Source organism: Kogia breviceps, chromosome 8 (genome assembly GCF_026419965.1).
Source record: "Kogia breviceps isolate mKogBre1 chromosome 8, mKogBre1 haplotype 1, whole genome shotgun sequence".
Classification (NCBI taxonomy): domain Eukaryota; kingdom Metazoa; phylum Chordata; class Mammalia; order Artiodactyla; family Physeteridae; genus Kogia; species Kogia breviceps.
The window spans coordinates 21,984,970-22,000,216 of NC_081317.1; the positions used below are offsets into that span (position 1 = coordinate 21,984,970).

Genomic DNA, 15,247 nt, shown 5'->3' on the forward strand with positions numbered 1-15,247 from the left:
CTTTGTGAAGCTGTTTTTTTCTTTTTTTGTTTTTTGTTTTTTGTTTTTGCAGTACGCGGGCCTCTCACTGTTTTGGCCTCTCCCGTTGCGGAGCGCAGGCTCAGCCGCCATGGCTCACAGGCCCAGCCGCTCCGTGGCATGTGGGATCTTCCCGGACCAGGGCACAAACCTGTGTCCCCTGCGTCGGCAGGCGGACTCTCAACCATTGCGCCACCAGGGAAGCCCTGAAGCTGTTTTTTTTTTTAACATACTTAAAACAAAACAACATATTACAACAAATTAAATGCTGACAAAGATACAAGAATCCAGCTTTCTTTTATTAAGGTGGACAGTGAAGAGATTTACAGAAAATGTAAAACAATGCCACTGTCAGTGCAGTTTTTTGTTTTGGAAAATGTAGTTTTTAATTTTTCTTAAAAATGTGTTATTTATGAAAGTATATAATGGGTTTAATATTATTTTTAAGTGAATGAGTACTTAAAATATTTTCAGTTTTAATTTCTAGTGTATTAAATGTTGATAGATATTCAGTATAAACAAAAGCTCTTTGGAAGCTTCAGTAATTTTTAAGAGTATAAAGGGATCCTGAAACAAGATTGAGAGACCATTGATTTCGATGATCTCTCATGATTTTTTTCAATTCACAATAATTTTGAAGTGCTGAGTTATAATCACACATCTTTTCAACAGGGAGCAGTTCTGAAACCAGAGCTGAAAAGGGACCCAGTCAGTACAAGGGTTAAGTTAAAGATTGTCCCCCACCTCCTTCGTTCTAGACAAGCTGCTGAAACGTTCCCGGCTAACATTCAGGTAACTCATTCTTTCCAGAGAAAAATGGCCTGTTTACAGCTTTCATGTTTGTTTAACTAGACAAAGAACTGCGTTAATGGATATTCAGGAGGTAGGTTGATATGTATAACAAGAGTAATGAGATTCTTTTTTCTCTGTCAAGTTTAGCTGCAGAAAAGACTTTTTAATTATAGCTATAATAAAATATATATTTATTAATATATTAATATTATATATATCTTATATATAATATATATATTATAAATTTTTATTATAGAATATTTGCTGTACATGGTTACCATTCACCCTAAATGTATGGTGATAATTCCTTTCAAACTAGTGCTTTTCTGAGTGGCTTTTTTCCAGAAATGGTAGCACCAGAAACTTGGTCACTTACGTGGAAAAATGAGTCATCCTTGACTGGAATCCCTCGTGAAGGCAGTGGCCACAGCCTCTGGATGCTGCTGCCTCAGTGTCTTCACCCCCATCTGCCGAATGCTGATGTTAATGGAGATTGTCACGTCTTGTTCCGCTTGCCACGGTCGTCTTCCTTGTTGCGTCTAGTCTTCCCCACAGCCAGTCTGTTTTCTGTGTTGCCACCAGAGTTATTTTTGCAGTTGGAAATCCTTGTACCCTGTTGGTGTGGGATATGAGCCCCTCCGGAAAAGCTCTTGCCTTTTGGTCCAAGTAATGACCAGCTCAGCCCTGGAGACAGATTCATTTGAGCATAATTTTGTCATTAGTTACTTACTTTTGATCTTAAATAAGCCTCAGGGTTTTTCCTGTTTTTCTTTAAACATAAAAAAAAATCTGTAAAATGGATGTAATGATAGCAGCCACCTCATAGCAATGTTGTAAAGACTGAGTGGGTTAGCAGGTAGAAGAAGCTTTAGAGCAGGGTGGCTAGTACTCATTCAGTTAGCAAGTTCTCAGTAAATGGTGGAAAGGCAGCAGTTATTTCCCTTCTGGTCTCATATTTCACTGTACCCTTGCCCTGTACCTTATGCTCCAACAGAGATTGTTGCTGTTTAAGTATGCTGTTTTCATGGCTCTGTGTCTCCACTCCTGGCATAGTGGCCCTTCCCCCTGTAGCCTGGTAAACATCTACTCCAGTTTCAGGATTTGCTCCGGTGTACCCCTTCCTATCTGAAATGTTCCCATTTCCTGCCTCTCATCTCTTTCAGTCCCAAAGTAAGAACACCGTCCTCTTGCTCACTCTATGTGTGTGGTGGACATTGGCTTCTGCCTTTGCATCTCTCCCTCTTAAGGCTTATTTGTTTAAGTGGCTGCTTCCTCCTTTTAGGTGATACAACTTCCATTCCCAGTAGTATCTGGCTCTCTAATATTTGACTGATTGCAAGTACTCTGTTCTGTGTTTCCATAAACATAAAATAATCACAGATTTTCTTCCATTTCACTTTCCAGGCACTGTTTCCCTGACAGTGTTTTGATAATTTTGGTTCAGAAAATTTGGTTGTAGTAACACTACATTATATAATAAGCAGGTAGAAGTTTGTGGCAGAATATTCATAGACATCCTGTAGGTGTATACTTCATTTGTAGTTATTTATGTTTTCAAAATGAGTCCACATGTAATTAAGAAACCTAATACCCCCCAAATAATCTTCTCTGCTCATGTCCCCTGTGTGAGAGTGGCAGCCCACTGCAGCGTGAACTCTGTGTTGCTTCCTAGTGGTAGCCCCACAAATTTTGCAGACTTATAACATCTACTATTGTGTTTGTTGTTACTCCACAGACTGTTAATTGAAGCTACTGATTGGCTTCCTAAGGCCGTCAGCTAAAATATTTGTATGAAAGAGAACTGCATTAATTTTGAAGAACAAGGTGTAGTGCAAAAGACCTACTGTTGAATCCTTAATAGTATTTGAAGATAGTAAATTGCTATTCTTGTTAATTGGTATTCTTGACGTCCCTCTTTCATAGGTGGTGTATGATGGACTCTTTGGTACAAATACAAATTCAAAATTAAGAACATTATCCCTACAATTTGTGCATCACATTTGTGTAACGTAAGTTTTTTGAACTATTTATAAAGTTTTCAAGCTGTTGGAGTGGTGAAGTGATGCAAGTATATCTTACGTAGAAAGAAATCGTGTTTGCTTATCTTAAAAATATTTCGTATTTTAATAGATTATTTAAATTTACTTCAGTTATGTCTCTATTTTAAGTAATAATCTGAAAAGATATGTAATTGAGATTCTTACATCTTGCCTTGTATGTGTTATTTTTTTAAAAAGCTGTCCAGAAATCAAGATTAAGCCATTAGGTCCAATGCTTTTGAATGGCCTCACCAAGCTAATCAATGAATATAAAGAAGTAAGTGACTTGTGTTTTTAAATTTTTGTTAACATTTTATATTTTAAAGTATTTTCTGTTATAAACTTTGCTGGTCTGTATGTTGATAAAGTTTGCTGTTGTTCCATCATTTCTTAACATTTTTAAATGAAGTGCAAATTTTAGAAATTACCACCATCTTTTGCCCTATTTTTTTGAAATAAGTATTAAAAACTGATACGGATCTTGAGGTGGTCTTATCATTTCTTTAAATAACATTTTAAAAAGCTAGTACATTTTATTTTACTTTTAGGCACTGTGCAAAAGTGGAATGAAAATAATTAAATTTTACTTTATTATTTATTTCCATATAGATCTATTTGGATTTGCTTGTTTTGAGAAACAGTGTTAATTCTTAGGGACTGAGATTTCATTGATTCAAAACTCTGTCAGACTACCAAATACACTACCAAATGTAAAATAGATAGCTAGTGGGAAGCAGCCACATAGCACAAGGAGATCAGCTCGGTGCTTTTTATCCCCTAGAGGGGTGGGAATTGGAGGGTGGGAGGGAGATGCAGGAGGGAGGAGATATGGGGATATATGTAGACATATAGCTGATTCACTTTGTTATACAGTAGAAACTAACACACCATTGTAAAGCAATTATACTCCAATAAAGATGATAAAACAAACAAACTGTCAGAACATGCATTCAGTAAATTTTTGATTCCTTAAGCTAAGTGGAATGAGGGTTCCTTGGATTGTAGATTTTCAAATCCTGTTTTTCCTTGCTGTATCACTCCTACCGTTTCTAGTATTTCAGGGGAATTTGCTAAAAAAGGTAAGGTTTCAAGAACTCTAGTTAGTATTTCTTCCTAAGTCTTAGCTAAACATGAATGCATGTTTCCAGTAGTATAGTGACCAGTATTTTGCCATCTGGATTTAGAATTGAGTTTGAATTCTAATTTTGTTCCTTGTGAGTTACTTAAGTTCTTTGGACCTCTGTTCTTTATTGGAAAAATGAGGATAATAGTATCACTTCATTGGATTATTGTGAAGATTAAATGAGATAATTCATTTAAATTATTCAGCACAGTAAAGGCATATTAGTAGATGTTATTAATGAAAAGCTATTCATTTGTTGTGCAGCTGTGCTTTGGGGCAGTGTTAGATCTGACTCTCCTGTCTTCTTCGTTTGATTGAATAGAGCTTGCATGGTTCTTAAGGCCTTGGGAAACTTTCAGATTATTTTTATGGCGTAGTCAGATTCTTTGGATGGTTGGTAGAAATAAAAATGCTTTGGGGCTTTTAGGGGAGGAACTGTATATTTGAAGATAGGTTAGAGAGGCCAGATAAACTACAGGGCTGTACCCCTTTTACCTCCAGATGACACTGCATGTCTTCCCAACAGATGAGTCTGTAAGAGTGGCCATGTAGGTGTGCGAATCCTATGTTAAATGTATAAACTTCAGCTCACGGAAGTGTTACTGTGTTCTAAGTAATGTCAGACTATTGGTTCTCATAAAACCATGTAAAATTCTATCTGTATCTTGAGTGGGAACCTCAGTAACTCACCCGAATACTATGATCCCTTTAATTTTTTATGGTGGAAGATATGAGAAGAAGCTGTTTCCTATGGTGCAGATTTTTAGACAGTTGCTCCCCAGCTTACTGCAATTTGGGGTGAGAGAGAGTGGATCCTAGCCTGTTGGGCAGGTGAATTTTCTAATAAGTTAAGCTGTTTTCCTAGTACGTTGGTGGTGAATTTTGGTATTTGCAGGTTATATAGTATTGAAACTATCCTGAACTTAGCACCAGCTAAGAGAACCTTTTCATATATGACCACTGCATTTGCCTTTTGGAGTAAGTTGGGGATGTAAAGTTTTGTTTTGTTTTTCCTTTTAGTAGTGTGATGCATTCTGGGTTTGGACATTTTTGTTTGTTTTGTTCAGATGCTGATATCATATAGTTAGGCAGGGTGAGACCTAGGTTTAACAAGGAGTAAAATAATGCATTTAATTGCAGCAAAAAGGTTTTGCTGTTTACTGTGTTTTTTGTTCTGTCTGCTTTTTGTTCTTTTCTGTTTTTTTTTTTTTTTTTTCCTTAATTTCAAGGACCCTAAGCTACTGTCAATGGCATATTCAGCTGTGGGAAAACTCTCCAGGTGAGTAAACTCTTTTTCAGTGAGAGATATCCTGTTGGTAAACTAAGAAAAATTGTGGCATTTAATAATGGATGGAGAATAAATTGGTTATGATTCTGAAAGGGTCATAGGTTGTTTAGAAATGTCTTCCTTGTAGAAGGATAATGAATGTGAGACATTTTAACTTACATCTGAAGATGTGTTACCATATTAAATGGCAGTCTTGAAATGAGATTTTGAACTGGATTGTCATAATGTGTTACAGTTTTCTTGTACCCTAGAGACATTTGATTGACCTTAAGTGTTCTTGTTGCTACTTACTACCAGTGTTTATACTCTCTATAATCAAGAGTTTTTCTAGTGATTCTCTTTTCTGATAGCATTATATTATGATTCTGAGCGGCCCTGTTTCCAAAGTTAGATTTTTTTCTTCTGCTTAGTGTGGTTTCCTGCACCCAGTTCCTCCTGGTTTCCTCTTCCTTCACTGTATTTTAGAGCAGGGGGATAGGGGAGCAGCATCCTCAGTGGTACTAGGTGCTGCTTACACCCTGGCACAGGTTCTGTGTTGGCCTGTGTAGACTAGGTCTTGCTCTTCTGCACTGTGTAGGGAAGGAGTTTGGGGGCTCAGAAGACAGCCACTTCAGATCAGCTGATACAGCATAGGGTTGTCAACAAACCTTGTCCCTTGTGTGTTGGCATGAAGTGACAAAGCTCCTTGTCACCAGAGTCATTAGTTTAAATAGCATTTAGTCTCATCTATTTTCTTTATTTTAAAATCAGAAATGTTAACTGAATGCATGGAATATTCTAGTGAGAATATCTGGATAATAGGTATATTAATCTAGAATTACATTATTAGACAGTTGAAGAATTAAATATTTACTGTAAAAACTGTTTGGTTCTTTTGGGGAGGCAATCCAGTGATGCTCACATGGTTCAGAAGTAAAAGTGCAAGTTTAGGAAAGTTTGTGTTTAATTTCTTTTTTTTTTTTTTTTTTCCATCTTATGGAAATTTTTGATAGTAATGATGACCTCATATTCTTTTACAGTCGAATGCCCCATTTATTCACTAAGGATATAGCTCTTGTGCAGCAGCTTTTTGAAGCCCTATGTAAGGTAGGGAAACACCTGGCAAGTGTATGCTTTCTGTTTGGATGCTCACTTGGAAACCCAACAGGGAGGGAAACACTTTTTATCATCTTCATAGGAAGAGCCCGAGACGCGACTCGCTATTCAAGAAGCACTATCCATGATGGTTGGAGCTTATAGTACTTTGGAAGGAGCACAGCGGACTCTCATGGAGGCACTTGTGGCTTCGTACTTAATAAAGGTAGGTCCAACCATGTGAACTACAATGGCTGGTAGTATATGCATTTTACATTATTTTTAAACATATTTTTTAAGCTCTCAGGTGTTTTTTTTAATTATTTTTTTAAATTTATGGCTGCATTGGGTCTTCGTTGCTGCGTGTGAGCTTTCTCTAGTTATGGCGAGCAGGGGCTACTCTTCATTGCGGTGTGTGGGCTTCTCATTGCGGTGACTTCTCTTGTTGTGGAGCACAGGCTCTAGGCGCATGGGCTTCAGTTGTTGTGGCTCATGGGCTCAGTAGTTGTGGCTCACGGGCTCTAGAGTGCAGGCTCAGTAGTTGTGGCACACGGGCTTAGTTGCTCCGTGGCATGTGGGATCTTCCCCGACCAGGTCTCAAACCTGTGTCCCCTGCATTGGCAGGCAGATTCTTAACCACTGCGCCACCAGGGAAGTCCTACATTTTTAAGATCAAAATTTGAATTGCTTTTTGGCTTAACTCTCTATAATGAAGAGGAATACTTGCTTTCACTTGGACTGTGATTTATGATCTGTTTTTAATTCTTCATTATTGGAATATGATTTTAGGGAAGAAGGAGTAGTGATATTCACAGAGGCCTTCTCTTTAAAGCCTTCCTTGTTGGAAAACTGTTCTTAATATCATGCTTTCCCAGTTGCACGTGTTTCGTTTTAAGTGGTAGCTGAGCACTACAGTCCACTGAGGTGGAGTTCAGTAGGTAACATTGGGGGAGAAAAGCAGAAGGAAAGAAAGATACAGTTTATGGATCACAATGAGTCTGTAGGAAGTAAGCCAGTGCCATCATACATACTCTTCTTCCTTCTAGTCCTCGTCATTTGCCTGCCATGGGAGTTTGCAGGAGAATTTTTAATATCTGTGGTTATATGCACATATGTATACATGATATATAATATGCAGTATAAAATAATACATTATGTATTTGCTTTAGTCAGTTCTTTGTCCTCCATTTCTAGGAGTAGAGAGGGAGATTAAAGAGGGAATGATGTCAAATATTGGTGAGATTTATATGAATTGCATGCATCTTAACTGAAATTTGGCTGCATTGGGTCTTTGTTAGGTCTTCAGCCATGTTTATTAACACATTTATATTGAGGAATTATTACAGGTTCAGAAAGGTATCTGGTTTCTGTTGAAATATGACAGGATAATTATGTACACTCAGAAGGCTTATTATATATAGTGTCCCATTGTCAAATGCTCTTGGTGTCCAGTGTACCTGGTTCATGATCATATAACATGGACAAAGAAGTATAGGCTTACTTGGAAGCTCATTAGAGTCAAATACTTAAAACTTTTTGTAGGTAACCTTACAAGGAAATGGAATGCTTGTATAATGCACATGGGTGCTGGTTATACTTATGCAGATCATATCATGTAACAGTATTACGAAGCCAAAGGTAATTTCTTTTCTCAGACTGCATGTAAGGCAGCCAGACCCTGGGCTAAATCATATAGACTGGTCCTTAATATCATTGCCCTTTACAGTAGCTCCAAAAATGCTAAAGGGCAAGAACACCTGAATAAATGAGGTAGTACATGTTTCTAAGCATCTCTCATCTCACGTATGTTGTGACTGGAGGAATGACCTACGGGGAAGATACATGACAATAAAGCTTAAGCATCAGTGGACTCTACAACTGCATTTCTGGTTGAACTTTGTATTCATAGATTGCAATCTTAATCTGTTTAAGTTAATTGGATATATTTATGTAGTTGAAGCTTTGCTTTGGAGTCAGTTTTAATTTAAGAGCTGATCTGAAAGCGTTGGTGGTATTTTGCTTTAAATTTGTAGGGATTCCAAGTAAGCTCTGTTTGTGTTGCCTGCAAAATATCTGAATTTCACTCATGTGACTGAGTTTAAGAGTTGGAGAAGCAGAGGTGGTGGTTAGAAACCGCCACAGTGACCTTGATCTGACGGTTGGGCTGAGGATGTGCATCTACAGAGAGATTCTCTGGTTATGGTCTTGGTGGGGTTTCCTGCTCTACTTGGAGCATCCTCTTAGATCATAATAGTATTCTTTAAATAATGTCATTGTCCAAAGACTTGAACAACATGATTAAAGATCTTGACTAAATGATGTTTTATTTATTTAGATATATTTATTGAAATATCAACTTAAATTTTGATTGTTTACAATTTAAATGACTCGACTGTAATGAGTTGGTGGTAATTGAATTCTTTTTTTTTTTTAAATCTGTGTGTGTGTGTGTGTGTGTGTGTGTGTGTGTGTGTGTGTGTGTTCGTGCATTTATGTGTCAAATAGCCTGAAGTTCAAGTTCGACAAGTGGCTGTGAAATTTGCCAGCACGGTGTTTCCCTCAGATCATATACCATCCAGATATTTGCTCTTATTAGCTGCAGGAGATCCGTAAGTTTCAAAGGTGTTAATTTGAATTTGGGTTCATTTAAAATTTATTTGAAAATTGGATAAAATTTATGTTGTTTGCAGTGTTCGTCTGTGGAATTTAGGAGCAATTTATTAGAGTTAAAAGTATGGCTCCCTTGATACAATATATAGACCTGTAATCATACCCTGTCTTGTTTTTTCCTGTGGGTAAAATTCAAAGATGAAAGCCACATGACTCTCCACATCTAATGAAATTTCCAAAAACAAGCAATTGCTTATCATGTATTTTATGCCTCTTTGCATAGATAGCCAAAAATATATTTAAGACAGATGACAAATAAAATTGCTGTTCTTAGTCTTCATATGATCATTCTCCAGTTGGTGAAATTTATTTGTTTCTTATTTATCTTTCTGAAAGACGGGAGGAAGTTCATGGAGAGGCACAACGAGTTTTAAGGTGTCTTCCTGGTAGAAACAGAAAAGAAAGTGCTTCTAAGCAGATGCCATCTTTCCCAGAAATGGTATATTATATCCAGGAAAAGGTATGGTATTTAACTTCAGATAATAATTTAAGTCATATAATGAATGATGAAAATAAACTTACATTTTTTTAGGTGACACATTTTAAAATGCTAATCATGAAATGTTGAATAGTTAGTAAAGTTTCTAACAATACAGTAAGAGGAAGGTAGGAATTGAGGAGAAAAATATAAATCTCAAATGTAATTAATCTGTTTTGCCCAAATCTAAATTACTTACAATTCCTTTTAAGTTATTCAACATTTTGGCTATATTTATTTTATTTTTTATTATTATTATTTTTAAAATTTTTATTGGAGTATAGTTGATTTACACTGTTGTGTTAGTTTCTGCTGTACAGCAGAGTGAATCAGTTATATATAAACATACATCCACTCTTTTTTAGATTCTTTTCCCATATAGGTCATTACAGAGTATTTAGTAGAGCTCCCTGTGCTGTACCGTAGGTCCCCTTATTATTTATATTATATATAGTAGTGTGTATATGTCAATCCCAATCTCCCAATTTATCCCTTCCCCCCTTTTCCTTCCTGGTAAACATAAGTTTGTTTTTTACAACTGTGACTCTATTTCTCTTTTGTAAATAAGTTCATTTGTACCTTTTTTTTTTTTTTTTTTTGCGGTACATGGGCCTCTCACTGTTGTGGCCTCTCCCATTGTGGAGCACAGGCTCTAGACGCGAAGGCTCAGCGGCCATGGCTCACAGGCCTAGCTGCTCCGAGGCATGTGGGATCTTCAACCACTGCACCACCAGGGAAGCCCTGTACCATTATTTTTATTGGCTGTGTTTAAAATTTTCCCCTTGGCATGGCATGCTTAAAATATATCTTTTTTATTTTTAAGGGCATTATTTAGGGCAGCATAAGTTTTAGAATGCTTCAGGGAGCAGTTCAGACTTTTTCCACCATGATCATAAGAGAGCATTGCATCTGCTTTTGCAAATCTCCTGTTTTTGCTGGTAGATCAGAGTATTGACAGTCATGACCCCCACCCTGACCCTATCCTACTTTTTACATTGATGTTTCTCTTAGTGTGCTAGGGGGATACCTTACTGCCTTTCACCTCTACTGGTGGTCTTAGCTTTTTGCTTAGATAGACATCTTAAGGGTGCTGGAGGTCAGTATGTAGCAGCCATGATCCTCCTCTCCATAACACTGTCATATTTGTGGGCAGAAGATGCTTTTGTGCTAATATTTTCCTTCTACCTCTATTTTTAATGAAAATATCTGGCATGCAGCGCCCTGGGTGACTGTCAGTAGATGCCTGGAGTAGGTTTATTCTTTTTATTTTATATTTTTTACTTGCTACTGTGTCATCTTTGCAGCTTTTTTCTTTTTCTTTTTTCCTTTCTTTTTAAAGTATAGTTGATTTATAGGTTTATTCTTTTTAAACAAGCCAGTCAAAAGGCAACACATCTGTAACTTAGGGTTTGAGGTCTGTGCACAGTCAAGCATGATTAATGGAAAAATGTTTTGACTAGAAAAAAACAGTAGCAGACAATAATGTAGCTAGAAATACAGTTATTTTTGAGTTGAGAAAGGGTACACGTGCTTTATTTTCCAGTAATTGATTTTTGGGGTTTATTTTTATTAGGCTTCCCATCGAATGAAAACGCCAGCCAAGTACATGACTGGGACCACTGTCCTTCCATTTAACCCAGCAGCCTTTGGAGAGGTAGGACTGGCATATATTTCTATTTTGCTTTCACTAAAGGTTCTTAACGATAATGTCACAGTCAAAGAGATGACCGTGAATTTTTTGTGTTCTAGGTAAACCCATATAGTGATGTCATTGTTTTATACCAGGTTGTTTATTAGGAAAACAGTACTTAGTAATTGGTATTATTTTAAATCATAGTGGAGTCTAGAAATACATTTATCTCAGTGAGATTCTCTTCGTGAAAGAAGTAGATGCTCTGCATTGATTGCAATTGGGAATTTACAACAAATTAGATTTGAATTTTAAAGCCAACAATATATTGAGGTTATTTGGATTATCCAGTTTTGAAGGTTGGAGAATTAGATTAATTTATCTCATTTACTAAGGGGAATTATATTGTTTTAGTCATTGACTTGCACTAATTAAATGGCAAGAGATAATCTTGTTCAGAGTGTGTGAGAAGACTAACAATGAAATCACTGCCTGTCCTGTTCTAGCTGTTGAAGAAAGAGCTTCCAGAGGACTCCTTAGTAGCTAATTTATGTCAGAGGTTTTTAATGATGTAGCTACTCTTCTGTAGATGATTTGAACCCATTTTCTCAAATTCTTGTGTCACTGGAGATTAAATGCAGCTCAGGTTCCACTGGAACAGATCATTGGTCCCGGGTTTCTGCCCAGTGTCTGTCTGTCTGTGTCTCTCACATATATACACACGCACTTCTTTAAAAAAAATAATGATTTTCCTTGTTATATTTTAGACTTTAAAAGTGGACTTTGTGTTTTAACTCCATTAAACTCTGTTAAAAAGCACTCTTTGGATTATAAAAGCTGGTTATGTAAATTCTGCTCCATTGTGGTAATTTCAGTTCACACGTTGAGTCGTGTTTTCCAGCTTCTGTGAGAGTTGTTGAATAGCTGTATGAAGGAAGGTGGGGAATCAAAGCTGGGAACTGTCACTTTGAAGAACATCTCCTGCCTTGACTTTTTGAGACGCTTATCTGGTGTCCTTCTTCCTTATGTCTGTAGATAGTCCTGTACTTGCGCATGTGCCTGGCTCACAGTGCGGGAGTGGTGCCCACCTCTCAGAGTTTGGCTGATATGCAAGATCACGCCCCAGCCATTGGACGCTATATACGGACTTTAATGTCAGGCAGCCAGGCAACACCCTCCTCGTCTTCTTCCAAGAGTGGGGAAACCAACCCTGTTCAGATCTACATCGGCCTGCTTCAGCAGCTGTTAGCAGGTGTTGGAGGTAGGAGGTCATGACGCTGAGGATTATACTAAAGCACTTAAGCAAAAATCTAATTTTAAACTCAGCTGAGAATTTATAGCAAAATTATTTTCTGTCTTCTCTCCTACAACTGAACATGAATCTTTGTTTCTTTTCTAAACTTGCCTGAGTTCATCTTTTTTTTTTTTTTTTTTTTTTTTTTTTTTTTTTTTTTTTTTTTTTTTTTGGCGGTACGTGGGCCTCTCACTGTTGTGGCCTCTCCCGCTGCGGAGCACAGCCTCCGGATGCGCAGGCTCAGCGGCCATGGCTCACGGGCCCAGCCGCTCCGCGGCATGTGGGATCTTCCTGGACCGGGGCATGAACCGCCTGAGTTCATCTTTGATACACTGTTTCTTTTTTCAGAAAGAAATGCTTAACAATAGGTAATATATTTTTACTTTGGAAGTGGGTGTGAAGAACAGGGCATCTTTTTATAGACAATAAGTCTGTAAGTTTGCTGTATTGAATCACATACTGTAGTTAGCTTAACTTTTGTTTTGTAGAACTGGGGAATGCCTCCTAAAGCTGTAGCCTTATGCTTTAAAGGAATTTAGTGATCCCTGTACGTTTATTGCTTTTCTTGAAATCAGAATGGTTCTGAATTCCTTCTTATTTAGGTTTGCCAGTCATGTACTGTCTATTGGAAGCTGTCTCAGTGTATCCAGAAAAGCTGGCTACCAAATTTGTAGACAAAACCGAATGGATAAAGGTATATCCTGTGCATGTGTATTTCTTTTTGATTCTGTATATTTTAAACTTTGGTCTCATGATGTCACCTTCCTACCAGTGTTTCTGTGGCCTTTTCTGCCTTTAGGTCATTTTGAAACTCTCATCATTAAACACTTACTGGGAAGCGTGTAGGTCCATGTATTGCAGTGATCCATTTAGGTGAGAGGGGGAGATGAATTGGGAGTCTTATAAGTAAGAAAAAATTATTTTTCTGTTGTAAAAGTTTAAAAAAGTAATAAATATGTATAGTTTAAGTTAACAGTTATGTAAGACGTCTCCTTTGCATAGTCTCTCAGCTACCCAGGTCCCTTCACCTTCCTGCCTCTTCCTCTCTCACCTGACAGACATGCATAGGTTATCACTTATTTGTATATGGTGTCCCTTCTAGAGTTTACTTATGCATATACACACAAATGAAATTATCATTTTTGATTTTTCTTCCTTTTTTCACACAAAAGGGTATTATACTTTTCACACTGTATTGTACCTTACTTCTTTCACTTAGCGTTAGAACAAGAGTTATTCCTATATAACTACAGAGAGAACATCCCCTTTGTTTTAACAACTTCATTGTTTTCCACTGCATGATTATGCCATAATTTATTGTAGGTCATTATTGATGTCATTTAGGGTACTTGCAGTCTGCTGCAATGAACAATCCATCATTTTGAATGTGAGTGGGTATATTTTTAGATAGATTCCCCAGAAGTGGAATTGAGGACACATGGATGCAATTTTAATAGATAATGCACATCCTCCATATGAGTAGTTCCAATTCACACTCCCACCGGCCATGTTGGAGAGTATTTTTGTCCCGTGGTCACACCAAAAAGGTTACCAGGTTTAGCAAATAAAAATGCAAGATACTCAGTTAAACTTGAATTTCACATAAACAGTGAATAATCTTTTTTATTACAGATCTGGCTCATACAGTTTTGTATACCTTTTGTGCTACATAATGTAGTTCTTTTTGGAAAATGCAGTTTGAATTATGGTAAAATGTACCAATTATTTAAGTGTGAAAGCATGAAGGTAATTTACCAAGAGGAGTGAGTTTTGTACTTTTCTCGAAAATCTAGTCTCATGAAATTGCTTCTAGTTTAAAAAGGTTTTTTAATTCTTTGTGAATATTTGCTGATTTTAAAATGATCTTAAGAGTTTTTGACCTTTGATCTTGTAGATCAGGGGTCATTAACCTGTGGTCCATGTACCAAATCTGGCCCGCCTCCTGTTTGTATGGGCTGCAAGCTAAGAATACTGTTTACATTTTTAAAGGGTTGAAAAAAAAATTAAAAGATGAATAAAATTTCCTGACATGTGAAAATTAGAGTGTCTGTAAAATTGTACTGGAATCCAGCCACACCCATTTGTTGTCTATGACTGCTTTTGCACTACAATAGCAGAGTGGAATTGTTGGATAGATTTGGCTCTTTACAGAAAACACATGCTGATCTCTGTTTCAGATCAGCTGTGTATTAATTCCACCTGTTTTATACTTTGTATCTTTGATGAAAATGCACATAAGATTTTGGTCTATACCTCCGCTTTTATTTTGTTTTGAAATAATAGCTTGTTGTGTTGTTTTCTCATAGTTACCAGTAGATTGAACATTGTAATGTTTTAAATGTTAGATGTTGTCAGCAGGGAGATGATCATATATTATGTGTGTATTTCTTTTTCTACACTGCTCAGAGTCTGATGAATAGCAGTAAAGAAGAGATGCGTGAACTGGCAGCATTGTTTTATTCTGTGGTGGTGTCTACAGTGTCAGGAAACGAGTTGAAGTCAATGATAGAACAGCTTATAAAGACTACAAAAGACAATCATGTATGTTATCAGTTTTGTCTTTATCCTTTTTTGTGGGAAATAGTTTTACAAAATCATCTAATATATTTTTGTTTTTGTGTTTTCACTTGTAAAACGAACTCATACATTTCTTGCCTTTATGATTGTAAAGATTAAATGAGATAGATAATACATGGATTCAGTCAGTTCAGTCAACAAATTTTGAGTGCCTTGTGTCTCATAGGCATTGTTTTAAGAGCTACGAATCCGGCAGGGAGTGGATATATGAGAAGCTCTAGTAGTGCTTGGTGCTCAGAAACGTTAGTTCCTTTTTTCTTCGCC

General features: G+C 36.9%; 1 protein-coding gene across 10 annotated transcripts in view; it reads left to right on the top strand.

Moving 5' to 3' along the window:
- The window catches only part of ECPAS (Ecm29 proteasome adaptor and scaffold), a 100,414-nt gene that overhangs the window by 49,703 nt on the left and 35,464 nt on the right, over positions 1-15,247 (top strand). For all 10 annotated transcript variants that reach the window (XM_059072206.2, XM_067040959.1, XM_059072209.2 and 7 more), the window contains 12 exons: positions 691-810; positions 2,734-2,819; positions 3,048-3,126; positions 5,202-5,251; positions 6,280-6,346; positions 6,438-6,560; positions 8,840-8,943; positions 9,341-9,464; positions 11,056-11,136; positions 12,148-12,373; positions 13,009-13,100; positions 14,813-14,947. In XM_059072206.2, coding sequence (XP_058928189.1) covers positions 691-810; positions 2,734-2,819; positions 3,048-3,126; positions 5,202-5,251; positions 6,280-6,346; positions 6,438-6,560; positions 8,840-8,943; positions 9,341-9,464; positions 11,056-11,136; positions 12,148-12,373; positions 13,009-13,100; positions 14,813-14,947 — 1,287 coding nt within the window. The remainder of the gene's footprint in view (positions 1-690; positions 811-2,733; positions 2,820-3,047; positions 3,127-5,201; positions 5,252-6,279; positions 6,347-6,437; positions 6,561-8,839; positions 8,944-9,340; positions 9,465-11,055; positions 11,137-12,147; positions 12,374-13,008; positions 13,101-14,812; positions 14,948-15,247) is intronic.